Source organism: Chiloscyllium plagiosum, unplaced genomic scaffold (assembly GCF_037043375.1).
Source record: "Chiloscyllium plagiosum isolate Xiang-an unplaced genomic scaffold, Cpla_swu_hap1 HiC_scaffold_20, whole genome shotgun sequence".
Taxonomy (NCBI): Eukaryota; Metazoa; Chordata; class Chondrichthyes; order Orectolobiformes; family Hemiscylliidae; genus Chiloscyllium; species Chiloscyllium plagiosum.
Genome location: NW_028270158.1, coordinates 15,971,944 through 15,988,602, shown reverse-complemented (window position 1 = coordinate 15,988,602; position 16,659 = coordinate 15,971,944). Strand labels below are relative to the sequence as shown.

The 16,659-nt window shown below is 41.7% G+C and overlaps 1 protein-coding gene across 2 annotated transcripts in view; it reads right to left on the bottom strand.

The window, feature by feature from the left end:
- The window catches only part of LOC122560826 (uncharacterized), a 422,053-nt gene that overhangs the window by 372,932 nt on the left and 32,462 nt on the right, over positions 1-16,659 (bottom strand). For both annotated transcript variants that reach the window (XM_043711961.2, XM_043711962.2), the window contains exon 2: positions 4,500-5,912. In XM_043711961.2, coding sequence (XP_043567896.2) covers positions 4,500-5,912 — 1,413 coding nt within the window. The remainder of the gene's footprint in view (positions 1-4,499; positions 5,913-16,659) is intronic.

The following is a 16,659-nucleotide window of genomic DNA, read 5'->3' as shown; positions in this document are numbered from 1 at the left end:
GAATCACTGGCCCAATACCATCTAAAGTGGAGGAGCAGCATCCAGGAAAGTGTTGAATACCTCAAGACTTGCCATTGGGAAAACGTGGAAGCCCGGGGAAAACAGCGCAAGGAACACGCTGCCACACCAATGCCCCACCCACCGCTTCCCATGACTACCACTTACCCCAAGTGTGACACAGTCTGCAGTAGCCGCATCAGTCGGTTCAGCTACCTACGGACTCACCCCGAGAGTGGAAGAGAGTCGTCCTCGTCTGTGAGGGACTGCCAATGAGAAAACTTGCAGCTAGTGCACTTCTGCTAAACCTGTGTTCAACCATCCCTTGAACCTGTCCAATTACATGTCCCTGAAATTGTCTGTAAAATAAAAAAAGTTGTTGCATTTGTTTCCCCTATACCCTTCCTTCACTGTCCAAACTGGAAACTAATCATTACAAGTGATGCTAGAGAATCACACAAAAAAGATGCAATGCTTGTGGCACAATAGCAATAACCAACTGCTGGGGAATAGTCCCCCGCTCTTCCCTGGAAAGGAATTTTCATCTTTGTATAAAACTAAAACACAAAATTCAAAAACCAATTGGTACCAATTCTGTATATCTAGCTGCTCATCCAAAACAAAAACGTCACAAATTAGCATTATATAAAAAAGACAGTAACAAAACTAAATCAGAAAAGTGTTTCACTTGTCACATATCGTACTAAAATATTTCAGTTCCACTTTTTCCCAAGCCTAAAATATTAATAAATGACAAAGATGCCTTAGATGGAAGATACTTACAAAATCTGTCATTTTCAGATAAGTCTGCTTTCCTTCCATTTTTATAGGATTGTAGTCAGCATGCTTGCTTCATCTCGTAAATATTGAAGTTAAAAGTTAGCACACCTTATCACATATCCAGAACGAGCAAACTGTGGCTGACACCAGCTGTTACGTACTGGAATCGATCATAGCTCCTTATTTTTATCATGATCAAAGCAGCAAGTTGTGAAGTTGCAGCACGTACACACTAACCACAGATAGATCACCTTTTTTTAAACAAGGTATGCATTGCAAACCTGCAGTCAGGAAGGAGGTGCAATGTTGCAGTCACTTTGTAGAATGACCCTGTGATCACTTCAAGATTTCCTACTCAGTCCATTGGTTCTATATTAACAAATTCAAAAGGCAATCCAGCCAGCTGCCCCATTCCACCACATCTGCTCATTCCTGATCCTTCTGCAATGTTTTATCCTTCAAATATTTATCCAACCTTTTTTTGAAGGCCACTATTGAGTTTGTTTAGGACACACTAGTCTATCGTTTTAGGTTGGAAAGGTCCCACTCTTACGACCAACATATCACAAGTTTAAAAACATACATGAAAAGGTAAGTGACATGAAAATAAACTACTGCAACTAGAAGTTAAAACCGTATGTAAACATCTGTGACAGAGGTGATTAAAACATTCAGCTGTACTACTCAAAAATGGCTCTTTTAGCTGCAAAACTAATTTATCAATGCCAGAATAAAATGATGCATTAGAAAAAAATGAAACCTCATTTTTAATCAAAACATTAATTCCATCCATAGTTTCAGACAACAGGTCTTAACAGGAGCTCTTCATTTATGTTGAACACCATGAGTATATTTACTTTATAATCACTGACTAATTTGTCAAATTATTGCACAAAGAATGCAACATTTTTTGTAATAAAATGAGAAAATGTTAAATAAAAGCATTTTTAAAATTGTGAAACTTTAAAGTGATGTACTGAGTTAAATACTTTCAAAATTAACAGGAATTGGCACTCATGTCAGCAGAGCAACACCCCTTAAAATCTTTAAATCATAGAATTATTGCAAAACAGACCATCTGTCCTATTGAGCTTGTGCTCGTTCAGCTGAATCTAATTAATCTCATTTCCCGCTTTCTTTCCCCCGTCTTCATAATCCTGCCTTTACAAATATTCACCTATTCTCTTCTTGTAATAGCCTCAATAACCATTGCACGGAAGCATTTTCAGCTCAAAGAATCTGCTGGTTTAAATTCTGCAAGATTTTGAAGGAATTTGAGGAAAAACCTTTTCACCCAGAGGTGGGAATCTGGAATGAACTACCTGGGAGAGTAGTTAAGGTGAGAAATATCACAACCTTTAAAAGAGTACTTTGATAAGGATTTGAAATGCCATTACATTTAAGGTTCTGGGCCTAGTATGGGAAAGTAGGACTAGCATAGCTGAGTGTATTTTGGCAGATATGACCCGATGGGCTGATGGGCCTCTTCTGTATTGTATGATTGAATATAAAAAGGCTTCTAACCACCTGTTCCGCCATTCACTAAGGTCATGGCCGGCCTGGTTGGGGCCCCCAATTCTACATTTCCCTCAGCGCTCCAGAATCCTTGACTGCCTTTTCTTACGAAAATCTACTTTCCTCTACGTCAAATAAATTAAATTACCCAGCCACCACTGCTTTCTGGGAAGCGAGTTACATATAACAACAAGAAAGAAAATCACCCTCATTAATAGGGAGACCTCGAATTCTTAAGCTCTGACCTCCAGTTCCAGCCTCTCTCAAAGAAACACCCTCGCAGTTTCCAATCTAAATCACATTACATGACTAAATCAGATCACCTCTTAATCTTCTAAATTCCAATGAAGAGAGGCCCAGGAAACGTCTGACAATTTGTCATGAGCTAATGCCCATCCCCATCAGATCAAGTGAACATCCTCTGTGAAGTACCTCTTAACATTATTTAAGAAAGGATGCAAATAGGAGACCAAAATTGTACATCGCATTCCAAGATGCCACCTTACTAATGCTCTCTTGACGTAGCAAAACATTTCCAGTTTTATACTTCAGTTCTCCTGTAATAAACTATTCCATTTGCCATTTTAATCACATGCTGCTTTTGCAACTATTTTCAGGTGATTCATATATGACGATCCACATCCCTCTGGACCTTAGAGTTCAGTACCTACTCCCCATTAAAAGAATATGTTACTTGTCTACTCCTCCTGCTACAATAGTCAGGTTCACATCTATCCACAATAAAAACTTTGGCTGCCAATCTTTTTTGCTCCCTCTCAATTATATTTATACCCCTCTGCAGAGATTTTCAGCTATCTTCACAGCTTAATTTCTTACCAATTTTCAGTCCCTTTGCCCATGTCACTGATATAAATTGTAAATGGTTCAGGTCTCAGTACTGATCCACCTGGCTCTCCATTAGTTACAGCTTGCCAAACTGAAAGATCTATTTATCTCCACTCTCCATTTCCTTTTCTTCTATTCATTCACAGGAATCTGGCCTCTTTGGCTAGACCAGGTCAGCATTTAATGTCTATCCCTAATTGCACAGAGGGCAGTTAAGAGTCAACCACATTAGGTACTAGATGATCTATGTGGCAACATTTATCTTGCATCCTGTACTTGAGTACATGTGACAATAAAACCTAAATCTAAATTCTAAAATATGTAGACCAGATCAGGTAAGGACAGCAAATTTCCTTCCTTAAAAAGGACATCAGTGAACCAGATGGGTTTTTCCTCAGTTTCTGGGTCATCATTTGACCCTTAATTCCGGATTCTTATGAAATTAAACTTCCATAATCTGCTTTGGCAGGATTCAAACTGAGAACACTGCCTGGATTTGTGGATTAATAGTCAAGCAATAATACCATTATCACCTCCCTTTCCTGTTAGCTAACCAATCATTTATCAATGTTTTTACTTACATCCTGTGTTCTCTTCTTGTGCAGCAATCTTTGACATGAAACCTTACCAAACACTTTTTCGAAATCCATGTCTGAAAGTTCCCCTTTATCCATCCCCTTAACAGGCTAAATTGTTTTGCTGCAGTAGTGTTTCTATGGTTCATAGAATCTAAGCAAATTCCTTTAAAAACAAAGACAATGCTAAAACAAAAAAAAGCCACTCAAAAATTTGCAATGAAAGCTTGATGTACTAAGCACAAAGGTTTTACATCTTAGAAACTAAAAGCAGAAGTAGGCCATTTGGTCCCTCAAGCCATTTGATATGAACATGGTTGCCTCTAACTTGACATCATTTTTCTGGCCACAGTTTTCTCTATACACTTTGATGCCTTTCATACCTAAATAAAAATCCCAACCTCCCTCTCGAGTACACCTCACAATAATTTATCAGTCAAATCTTTCTTCTTTTCTCCTTCCTTGCAAAGCTTTTCTGGTCCCAGTTTCAGTCATCACAGCAAGGGTCAGCAGGATATTTGATACAAGGCTGCTCTCAATCTCCTTCCACACACATGGAGGGCAATTTAAGGCACGTTGCATATGGTGGTTGGCCATTTTGAAAACAATTAACCTTAATTTGCAGTCTTTTCCAATTAAAACTGAATTGTTGGTTTTTCTCAAAAGACAAGTCCTGATATATGAAACAACAATTATTTGAATGTGAAATCAGTGAAGTATTTTATGCTTTCAATATAAAACAATAAGATACTAAAGCTTTACAATTGTTGAAAAGCTAGATCTTACCTTGCTTCTTGAGCTGCATGTTGACTTCTGTTTCAAAGCTTAGATCCGGCATTCCCTTCTCCACTTTCTCATCGTGGTAGAGACTCGCTGTTGGTTGATAGTCACGATTGAGACAGTTTATCCCGACTTTAGTTGATTTTGAGAAGGCAGGAGGTGTCTTCATCTCAGATCGAAGACTTTCCTTTGTCTGAGGAGATAACACTGGATCCTCATGTGGTCTAGAGTCCTGCATTAGCTTTGTTTTGAACTCTGGCACAGAGGTATGAGGAGGAGCTAATTGTGGCTGGGTCACCAGCCTGATTGGAAGCATCTCATGCATGGATTGAGAGCTGGACTCTACATTCATAGCAGAGGGAGTGGATTCTCCAGATTGTTGCACGTTACTCCGCACAGAGACAAACGAAACACCCTGTTTCGATCTTGTCAAGGGAACCGGGGATGAGCTGATACTTGTTACAGTCTGGCTGGTTTGTGATCTCGGCTGTGATCTTGCTGTAGGGTCATCAGCTGGAATCACGCTCCCCAGAGCTGTATTCATGGTGTCGCGAAGACTGATGGAAAACGAATCATTAGGTACAGATCTCTGTTCTCGCTGATTTGATATAGAATTCAATCGTAAACTGGAGAGTGTGTCAGCCAAAGTGATGTGCTCCTCTTTCAGTCCTATCCTTGTTTTGGGTACTTGGCCACATTGAGAGAGTTGAGACCTTAGCGTGGAGTGCGGAGCTGCATCTGTCTTGAGCAATGGATTGAATGCTGGTTTGTTCTCCACGGTGAGGTCTTCATCAGCAATATGGAGATCAAGAGCTGGCATGGAACCATGATTGGCTGTGCCTACGTTGGCAGAGATCACAGAAGGATGGACTACTGAGGGGAACACATTGCCCTGCGAAGAGTATTTCTTCAAAGTTGGGGAAGATACATGGTTTGCTTTAGTACCCGAATCATTGCGTCTCAGCGAACTTTGAAGTGGGGTCAACAAAGAGTTGGATTTTGAAGGCGATGGATACACAAGGCTGGATGTCGAACCATGCATCCGGTCAATCTCAAAATCCGCTCTGGAAGACTGAGGGAAGCCATTTGGATTGGTTTTGTTTTGGAAGGAAGAGACGTAAGCTAAAGAGACTGCCGTATTTCCATTGGCTCTGGGAAGTGGCTTGGACCCTTGATTAAAGGATTGGCTTGAAGTAACTTTTCTATTCTGAGATGAACCAGCCCCCGGTATTGAACTTGAACTCCTCCCGATCCTCATGTGATAAGAGGGTGGAGAGGGCGTACTGGTGACAAAGCTTTCAGTGACCTTGGATGACAATACAGATGCTGGAGCAGGATGAAAAGGAGTGTTCAGTGGAGAAGTTGGAGATAATGATGATCCGTCATCCACATCGTCAATCTCAAAAGACCGTTTCAGAGCTGTTGACATATAAAAATAAATAAATTACAAAATGCTTTGTTGTTTAAATAAACACGAGCAAGATCATACATTATAAAAAAATGTGACTCAACTGATACTCAGGGCTTGTGTATAGGATAAGAGACCTTCATTACTATTTTCAATTGAAATGTAAAATTAAGAGGATTTAGTTTAAAATATTCTCAGTATTCCTTCCATGATAAGTGCTCATTGTCTGAAGCTTTACAGGATCACTGTGGATTTGTAAACAATTATCACGCTTATTGTAGGTACAGGGCTTCAGCACTGCTGGCGAATGCAAGGCAAAAACCTTGACAAAATGGGCCTTCTCTCAGCAATCCTCAGTTATTACACAATGTTCATACAGGCCTTGGATTTATTTTATGAATGAAGCTGGAACCTTCTTTATATTCTGCCATGTCGAGCATCGTCCTTATTTTGAGCACATTTCACCACTTAGCAACAATGTACTTTATAAAACTTTCCAATTCCTTTTTCTTGTGGCATCATGTGTCTTGGAGTGTTCTCTCAGTGATGATTGCTATGCACACACAATCAGACAGCTCCGAAGCGTTTGGGGTCAGTGATTAATAAGTCCAGTATTAGGTCATAAGAAATTCAGTGTCTAGTGCTAGGTACAGCCATGTATTTGTGACACTGAAGATTAATAGGAAGGCTTCTACATGCAGCATACATCTGTTTGGGGTTCTGTGTGGTAATATACAAAACAGAAATAGGGAACATCTACTATATCTATTCAAACCAGGCAAGTCAGGACAAAACATTATTACTAATCTACAAATCCCAGGCAGTGTATTTTCCTTACACAAAATGTGATTAATTATAAAACTAAGTGCACAAAAAACTCCATTCAAAAGATATATATGTCCCTATTAACTTAACTTGTCAATACCAACAAAATATCCCATACCAGAGGAACTGAAAAGTGATGACTGAAATCTGAGCAATGTAATTTAGCCCAACTATCAATTTTGCCAGCTCAAATTATACTTTTTTTAAATTCAAAGTTAAAACTAGCCCAACAATAAAACATAGAGGTAAAAACAATGACTGCAGATGCTGGAAACCAGATTCTGGATTAGTGAAAGAGCACAGCAGTTCAGGCAGCATCCAACGAGCAGCGAAATCGACGTTTCGGGCAAAAGCCCTTCATCAGGAATAAAGGCAGTGAGCCTGGAGCGTGGAGAGATAAGCTAGAGGAGGGTGAGGGTGGGGAGAAAGTAGCATAGAGTACAGTGGGTGAGTGGGGGAGGGGATGAAGGTGATAGGTCAGGGAGGAGAGGGTGGAGTGGATAGGTGGAAAAGGAGATAGGCAGGTAGGACAAGTCCGGACAAGTCATGGGGACAGTGCTGAGCTGGAAGTTTAGAACTAGGGTGAGGTGGGGGAAGGGGAAATGAGGAAACTGTTGAAGTCCACATTGATGCCCTGGGGTTGAAGTGTTCAGAGGCGGAAGATGAGGCGTTCTTCCTCCAGGTGTCTGGTGGTGAGGGAGCGGCGGTGAAGGAGGCCCAGGACCTCCATGTCCTCGGCTGAGTGGGAGGGGGAGTTGAAATGTTGGGCCACGGGGCCGTGTGGTTGATTGGTGCGGGTGTCCCGGAGATGTTCCCTAAAGCGCTCTGCTAGGAGGCGCCCAGTCTCCCCAATGTAGAGGAGACCGCTTCGGGAGCAACGGATACAATAAATGATATTAGTGGATGTGCAGGTAAAACTTTGATGGATGTGGAAGGCTCCTTTAGGGCCTTGGATAGAGGTGAGGGAGGAGGTGTGGGCACAGGTTTTACAGTTCCTCCGGTGGCAGGGGAAAGTGCCAGGATGGGAGGGTGGGTCGTAGGGGGGTGTGGACCTGACCAGGTAGTCACGGAGGGAACGGTCTTTGCGGAAGGCGGAGAGGGGTGGGTTAACATTTGTGAACATCTTGGTTAATCCTAATTACTTTGGAAACATATACAAATGGTGTCAAACTTAACTTTTGCTTTTAATATATGAGGGTGTGTCACTGCATTGATGGACAATTAACACTTTTAAATGTCCTTATGAAGTCTTTCATGGAAAAAAGCCTATCATATAGAAACAGCAAGTTACCACAGACCCCAGCCTGAATGACATTTACTTTCCACATCTCACACCAGAGACCCCACCAGCAAACCCACACGGGACTATTCCAGACTGCATTTGCCCCAGTTTCTGCTTCTTCATGCTCTGGATAAAGTCAGATTTCCTCGGACTTAGCTCTACGAGACGGTTTTATGACATTCCTGATGAAGAGTTTACACTCGAAACATCGACTCTCCTGCTCCTCGGATGCTGCCTGACCTGCTGTGCTTTTCAAGCAACACACTTTTTGACTCTGACTCTCCAGCATCTGCAGTCCTCACTTTCTCCTTATTTTATGACATTATTTGTGCAAATAACATACAACATGCAAATGATGCTTTGAAGTGTCAGAAATAGTGTAGAGCTTATTTACAGTAACTATATATATTTTAGCAATTCAAAGTGTTAGACCATTTTAAGTCTTGCTAAAAATAAAACGTTTTATATAGAATATGAATACTTTACAGGACGGGTCGTAACAAGGGGCAGCACAGTGGCTCATTGGTTAGCATTGCTGCCTCACAGCACCAGGGACCCTGGTTCAATTCCGCAGGCGACTGTCTGTGTGGAGTTTGCACATTCTCCCTGTCTGTCTGGGTTTCCTCCCACAATCCATAGATATGCAGGGGAGGTGAATTTGCTCTGCTAAATTGCCCCATAAAGTTCAGGGATGTGTAAGTTAGGTGCGTTAGTCAGGGGTAAATATAGGGTAGGGGAATGAGTCTGGGTGGGTTTTTCTTCCGAGGTTCAGTGTGGACTTGTTGAGCCAAATGGCCTGTTTCCACATTGCAGGGATTCTATGAAAAGTGAAGAAACTCCCCATTTCCTATTCATTGGCATAAGGGATGGGGCCCTAGAAAGATGTTTACATTGCTGCCGACAACTGATCCCTTATCTTGGATCTGCAGGGCTTTAGGGGTCAGACCTGATCTTATTATGGTGCTGGGTCCTCTCAAGATGTGCTTCATGAGTTTAGGTGCAGAGTTCTGTGGGAAGACCTGTAGCAAGTCAGGTCAGGGAACACCAAGAGGCTGGATGCTCCTTTTAGACTGGCAAAGCTGACCTCTGTCCCCACTCCCCCCACCCCAGGCAACCCTCCAGGGCTGGGCAGGTTGATAATGGATTCCACAGGCCAGTCTGGGACATCCTGCAAAAAGGAAAAACATATGGCTCCTGGTGAGTGTGTATGGTCAGTGGGAGGTGCACTCTCCCATAGTGAGAAGCTGTCCATGCCCTGCTACACACACAGTAATACGACCAGCTTATAAGTGTTGTTACAAACAACGAGCAGGTTTGAAGTGGCTCTATTTGTACAAGCAGCCAAGGTTCAGTCATACTGTTGCTCCAGCACTTCACCAAACACATCTCAGGCAACTAACTAGTCACTCATCTGGAAAAATTATGTCAAAACTTTGTGACTTGAGCCTCTGGGATGATGTCACGAAGCTACAAGGTTGCAAAAAGTTGTTTCCCGGAGCTTAATAATTTTGAGTGGAATCTACTCACAGTGAACGGAAGGTAAGACTGGAACTCAGTGGACCACCTATCTAACCAGCCTGCCTGTTCACTAACATTAGCACCAAAGGCCAATTTCACCTTCAATCAACTGTGAAAAACAGAGAGCTGCTTTTTTATTTTAAACAAAGATTCATTCATGGGATGTGGACATCACAGGCTAGCATTTACTGAGTGCATAGTGTGTCATAGTGTCAGAAGTTGATAGCACAGAAAAAGGCCCTACAGCCCACTGAGTCCACACCAGTAAAAAAAATAAGCACCTAACTATTCTGTCCCCATTTCCCGGCACTTGTCCCATAGCCTTGTCTGTATATTGTAAATGCACTTCCAAATGAGGGTTTCTGCCTCGACCAGCCTTACAGGCAGTGAGTTCCTCTGGGTGAGAGAGATTCAGTTTGCATTCATAAAACCTTCCCACGTAATTGAGCCAAATTGGTGCATCATAGTCTCCTCAGTTAGGAACTCAACGAAATCACACAGTGACAATGTATGGATTCATGCATTCTCAAAGCCCTGCATGGTAGAAATCTTGCAAGTGAATGATCACGGCCTGGATTCTACAGTGAACAGCAAAGTGGTGCCGTGCACTGCTGACCTCAAAGGAAAGCCACCCCCAGCTGATTCTGCGATCTCGATGCCCAGGATTTAATTTCTCAGACCATTCATTCGCTTCTGTCTTTACTTGGAGGGAATCTTTGTACTCCATCCCGTTTAACAGTCAATTACAGAGACAGGTGTGGACACTCAGCAATGAGGAAGTAAAATTACATCTAAAAGAAACATTGGATATACTCAACCGGCCTGACTGCATCACTAAAGAGAGTTAAATGTTGCAGTTCAATGACCTTTCAAAGAGACAATTGTGATTGAGTTAAAAATCATCCAAACATTAATTCTGTTCCTTCCCCTGTAGGGAAAAAAAAGACTCCACATGGTTCACAGATTTGTTCCCAGGATGGTTGGCGATCCTGTGAAGAAAGCACGGACAAACTGGGCTTGTAGTCTCTAGAGTTTTGCAGGATGAGAGGTGGTGATCTCATTGAAAAACTTACAAAATACTTAAAAAGGGGATTTCGGAATTTCTCCAGCATTTAATGTGCTTGATTCAGATTTCCAGCATCAATAGCATTTTACTTTTAACATTTACTAAAAGGGATTGACATAGCAGATGTGGATAAGTAGTTCCCTCTGGTTGTGGAGAAAAGGGGTACAAGTGAACTATAAAAAGAGATGGCATGAGAGTCTGAAATAAGGAAAAACATTTTACACAGAGGGTTATGAAATTCTCTACCACAAAGAGCTCAGATGTTGAGTATGTTTTTTTTAATTCATAGATGAAGGCATCATTGCCTAGGCCAGCATTTATTGCTCATCCTTAATTACCTTGGGGGCAGTTAAGAGTCAACCACATTGCTGTGGGTTTGGAGTCATGTGTCAGCCAGACCAGGTAAGGATAGTAGTTTCCCTCTCTACAGGGCATTAATGAACCAGGTGGATTTTCCAACAATCCCCAATTGTTTCATGGTCATCACGAGATCCTTAACTCCAGATTTTTAAAAAAATTGAATTCCAAAGCAACTGCCCTGCAATGACAGGATTTGAACCTGGGTCCACAGAATATTAGCTGAATCTCTGGATTAACAGACCAGCAATAATGCTAGGTAATCACTTCCCCTTCAAAGGGAAGTTAAATTGGTGGAGATGTTTAGATTAGAGATTGATAGCATTATAAAGATGGGATTAGTAACAGGCATAGAAGGATTCAATCAATCAGCTATAATTGTATTAATTGCCAGGACAGAGTCAATGGGCTGAATGGCCTATTCCAGTCCCTTTGTTTCTGCCTGACCTGTTGATTAATTCCAGCTAGCTTTGTTTTTATTTCAGATTTCCACCGTCTGCAGAATCATATCTTTGCAAAATGTATTCATCACAAACAAAACAACTTGCTGGAAAAATTCAGCAGGTCTGGTAGAAACTGTGGAGAGAAAGAGAGTTAACTTTTCGGGTCCAGTGACCCTTCTTCAGAACAACACTGATTATCACTTTTAATAATTTCATAGAGACAAGTAAAGACTGGACATTCACAGAGGAACCTGAAAAAGCACAAACTTAAAGAATTGTTGCTGAAGCCTTCTGTTTTCCACGCATCAGGACTATTCACAAACATTTCAAATTAAAGAGAATAGCATGGCAGTGAACTGCCAATCATTAATTGGTGCATCCTCTATGGCAATACCTCGATCAGAGCGGACTTTCCAAACACTCAGCACTGTCCTCTCATACAGTATAAAAGCTGTTTTCTCCCCCTAAATTGGTATTCGTGTGAAATCGCCTGATGAGCGCAAGCCAATTAGTGTATTGAATATTGACATTAAAATAATTGAACCCTGTGGAAATATTACAATAGAGAAATTAGACATTTCATGAGCATAAAATTAATTTTCCGGGTGGGAGAGGTTGTTCATAGGTAATTCCAACACTTAAAAACCTAGATAATCACCATTCAACAAGGCATACCAAGTTTTGGTGTTGGCTGAGCAAGGTTAGAATGTAAGACATTAACCCAAGTGATTTTAAAGAGTTCTACCCATTAGAAATTCAACACACTGCATAAAAGAGCAGAACAACACTGCCAGCATCTCCTGGATTTCCATAGTTTATTATTTTCGCCATGTGCTGTGTGCTTGTGAATGCAGAAAATTACAATCATTTCTCCGTAATGACAATTGCAAAATCCAGGTCATTATGGTTACATGCTTATGGAGCAGCTCATAGACTCTAAAATATTACTTTATTACATTGTGAAAGAGTACATGATGCTACAGAAATATTCAGGGATAAATTTTAAAAATTACTTCACTGCATGTGGGCAGTGACCATAGTGCCGGGGGAGATACTAAGATTCTGTCTTGCTGCAGATGATCATTGTCTGGCATTTCTGTGGTGTAAACTGTTGTTTGCTATTTATCAGACTCGGCTTAAATGTTGTCCAGCTCTTACTGACTTGAACACGGACTGCTTCATTGTCAGAGGAGTGGTGAATGCTGCTGAACATTCCCATTTCTGACCTTATCTTGGAGAAAAGGTTATTGCTGAAGTAGCTGAAGACGGTTGGGCCTAGGACACTAACCTGAGGAACTCCTTCAGAGATGTCCTGGAGCTGATATGACAGACCTCCAACCACAACCATCTTTCTTCTATGCCATATATAAGACCCCCAACCAGCAGAGAGTTTCCCCTTGTTTCCCACAGATTCCACTTTTGCTAGGGCTACTCAATGCCACACTTGGTTAAATGTGGCCTTGATGTCAAGGACATTCGATCTCAGTTCACCTCTGGAGTTCAGCTCTTCTATTCTGGTTTGGGCCAAGGTTGTAATGGGGTCAGGACTAGAGTGGTCCTGATAGTGGAGTTCCGTCAGTGAGCAGAATATTCATAGAATCATTGAATCCCTGCAGAGTGGAAGCAGGCCAATCAGCCCATTGAGTCCACACTGACCCTCTGAACAGCATTGCACCCACACCCCTTATCCTATAACCCTACATTTCCCATCACTAATTCATCTAGCCTGTGCATCCCTGGACACTATGGGCAATGTAATATGGTCAACCCACTTAAGCTGCAGATCTTTGGTGTGGATATTGCTAAGTGAGTGCTACTTGATAGCACTACCTTCCATTATTTTCCTAATGATTTAAGAGTGCACTGATGGGACAGTGACTGACTGGATTCAATTAGTCCTACATTTTGTGGAAAGACATTCCTGGACAATTTTGGCATTGTTTGTCACAAGATTCACCTTTGAAAGAGTTAAGTCATTGCCCTGATTTAACAGAGAGACAAAAGGCCCGTACTGAGTCGAGCTATGATTCTGTGGATTGTTCTGGATCAGAGGAAACATCCAGGCTGCCTTTCTCTGAGGCAAAGTTAACTACTGGTTCTAAGGTTATTTGAATTAATTGCTGCCTTTATGTTTAAAACGTTTCTAACTCAAGGTTTGATTGGGGGTTGGGAGACGATTGTGTACATTATTGGGATTAAGTAAAAGGCTTTTGTGAAACATTACCTGCAAGCAGTGATATGGGAGATCAGCTAGTGAGTGGTGCAATTGTCAGGTTAGCTGCAACAATAAGGTCAGTGTTTAACTCCTGTCTGTTGTCTTTAATGCCACTTGCTCAGGTACTGCCTCTGGAAGTGTGGTTTAAATAGGCACACCCTGAAGTCAATTACAGGGTCATTTTGGCGGCAGGTTTTTGTAGATTGGCAGCTGCTTATAAATTCCTGGCTTAGGGAGTGGCCAGGTTATAAAACTGGGGTGAGAACAGCTGGAAGTGTTGAATGTTTTCTTTATCTTCTTGCATTGAAGTACAGAACCTGGAAAGCCTTCTTAAACCCACGAAATATGCAAGATGAGCACCCCATCCATCTCAAGTAAAGTTTTACTAAGAGCCCAGGAATCTGCTGTCACAATGGAAAATAAGAAATCTGACCTGTGACGGATCCCAACCAAAACATTGGTAAAAAAAATGAAGAACAACATGTTATGATGTACAGGTGTGGTTCTAAAAAAAAAATCAAACTCTATTTTACAAATTCTAAATTGGAAACTACATTTTGGTTCTTGACCGATTTAATCAAAATGTAGCTCCACTGTGTAAGCACATCTGCAAATCAATTCTTTGTTCTTTAAAATTTAAAAGCCATTATCTTTTAAAAACTAAATTGGCCAACAGCCCCATTATGAAATAAGGCACAAAGGAATTTTGCACAAATGCCCGTTATGGTCCTGCACAAAATTCAACTCCAGCATCACTAAGCACAACCTCTGACTTGATAGACAAGCATTATGCTCTGTATTTCACACCAATTTAAGAAGCTTATACCTGGGCAGTACTGTACTCACTACTAGTTTTATGGCCATTTTAAAACAACATTTGTCTGCTCTGTTTTACAAACCGAGGAAACTTACAACTACTATTCAAAGGTTAAAGTTCAATGTAATCAGGGCAGCTTGTAAAAGGTGTCAAAACAAACTAATATGTATATGTAGCCTTGTTGCAAAGCGGGCACCAGCCACAGCACCCATGGAGTAGAAGTTATTCCACACTCATTTAAAGTTTCTTGGTCAATTCAGTAGTTCTGGGATAAATACACCAGCCACAAGCACTGTCGAATCATAGAATCCTTACAGTGCAGAAGCAGACCATTCAGCCCATTAAATTCACACTGACCCTCCAAACAGCATCCTGTCCAGACCCACCCCCTCCCTGTAACCCTGCACCTCCATGGCTAACTCACCTAACCTACACATCACTATAGGTAATTTAGAAGACAGTGAGGACAGCAGTTGCTGGACATCAGTCAAAAAGGGTGGTGCTGCAAAAGCACAAGCCAGGCAGCATTTGAGAAGCAGGAGTGTCGACGTTTTGAGCATAAGCTTCTCATGCCTGATGAGGAGCTTCTGCTTGAAACGTCGACTCTCCTGCTTCTCGGATGTTGCCTGACTGGCTGTGCTTTTCCAGCACCACACTTTTTGGGTAAATTAGCAAGGTTAAGCCACCCAACCTGCACATCTTTGGACTGTGGGAGGAAACCGGAGCACTGGGAGGATACCAACGCTGACAGGGTGGGGGGGGGGTAGAATGTGTAAACCACACAGACGGGCTGGAATTGAATCATGACCCCTGCCGTGAGGCAGCAATGTGTTAACCACTGAGCCACCGTGCTGAACTGTATGTAGAACTGAAGCATAATGAGCTTGAACAACAAAGCAAAACCTAGCTCATGTTCTCAGTGCGATTTTAATTAACACCAAACGGATGTTGCTATTCTTTCCTAACCATGAATTCATGCTTTCCATTTGATTTTAGAAGCTTCCTTGTGGAGAACTTCCTTCACCAAATGTTTCATTTTGGTTAAACAGACAAAGTCTGAGTCCATTGCAGGGATTCACATCTTTTATAAGATTCTTAGGCAGCTTGACAGAGATAAAGCTTGCCGGAGATCTGAAACAAGCAAAAACAGAAGTGGACAGAGAAACCGAGTTAACATTCAGGAGTTGAAATGTCAACCCTGTTGCTCCATATGAAGGGGCAGGGGAAGAGAGAGAGAGAGAGACAGAGAGAGAGAGGGAGTGAGTGTGAATGGAGGGCATATAGAGAGGGGTGGTGGTGGGGGGTTGGTTTGCAGAGGGAGACAGAGGAGAGAAAAATAAAAAAGGACAGAACCCACTCTGAAACTTGTTCCTTCAACTTTTCAAATAAATACAAAATACTGTGGATGCTGGAAATCCAAAATAAAAAAAAACAAAGCATCTATGGAGACAGAAACAGAGTTAACATTGAGTCCAGGGACTCTTCTTTTGAACTGGTCTGAAGAAGAAGCAAGAGTCATTTCAGACTCAAAGCCTTACCACTATTTTCTTTCTCTCTACAGATACACAGGAGTTTCTCCGGTATTTGTTTTTTTCCCCCCCAGCTTTCCTGATCCTGCAGAGAAAGCAGGAATTAAAACCCACAATAAAAGGTTGTATTGTCACATGAGGAGAAAGTGAGGTCTGCAGATGCTGGAGATCAGAGCTGAAAATGTGTTGCTGGAAAAGCGCAGCAGGTCAGGCAGCATCCAGGGAACAGGAAGCAACACATTTTCAGCTCTGTATTGTCACATGATCTTCTCACTTCAACTGCACAGCAACCCAAGGTCAAGGCCACTCTATTCCAATGGTGACATGGATTAGGTTACTCTGGGGAATTCCGGTCTCTGCCAGTATCCAGTTGTCCAAGTGGTTTGTTCAACTTCATTCAGATGAGTGACTATGACACTGTGATAGTGGGTTAGGAGGATGCGGTTCATTCAAGGTCATTATCTCTGTAGAGGGATAGGTTGTATTTCAATGATGTCGAATTGTGGAGGGTGTAGTGATGCATCTTTGGCTATGAGCTCAAGTCATTGGAATGTGGCTTCAGTTTCTTTTTAAAGAAATGATTCAATTAAAGGTCTTCTAGCAGGTAGATTCAATTTCATTTGGTCACAAAGGATGCTTTCATGGCAGTGGGGATTTATTAGAATGATACTATGGTTCCACACTTGGGCCAATAAAATATCCTTCC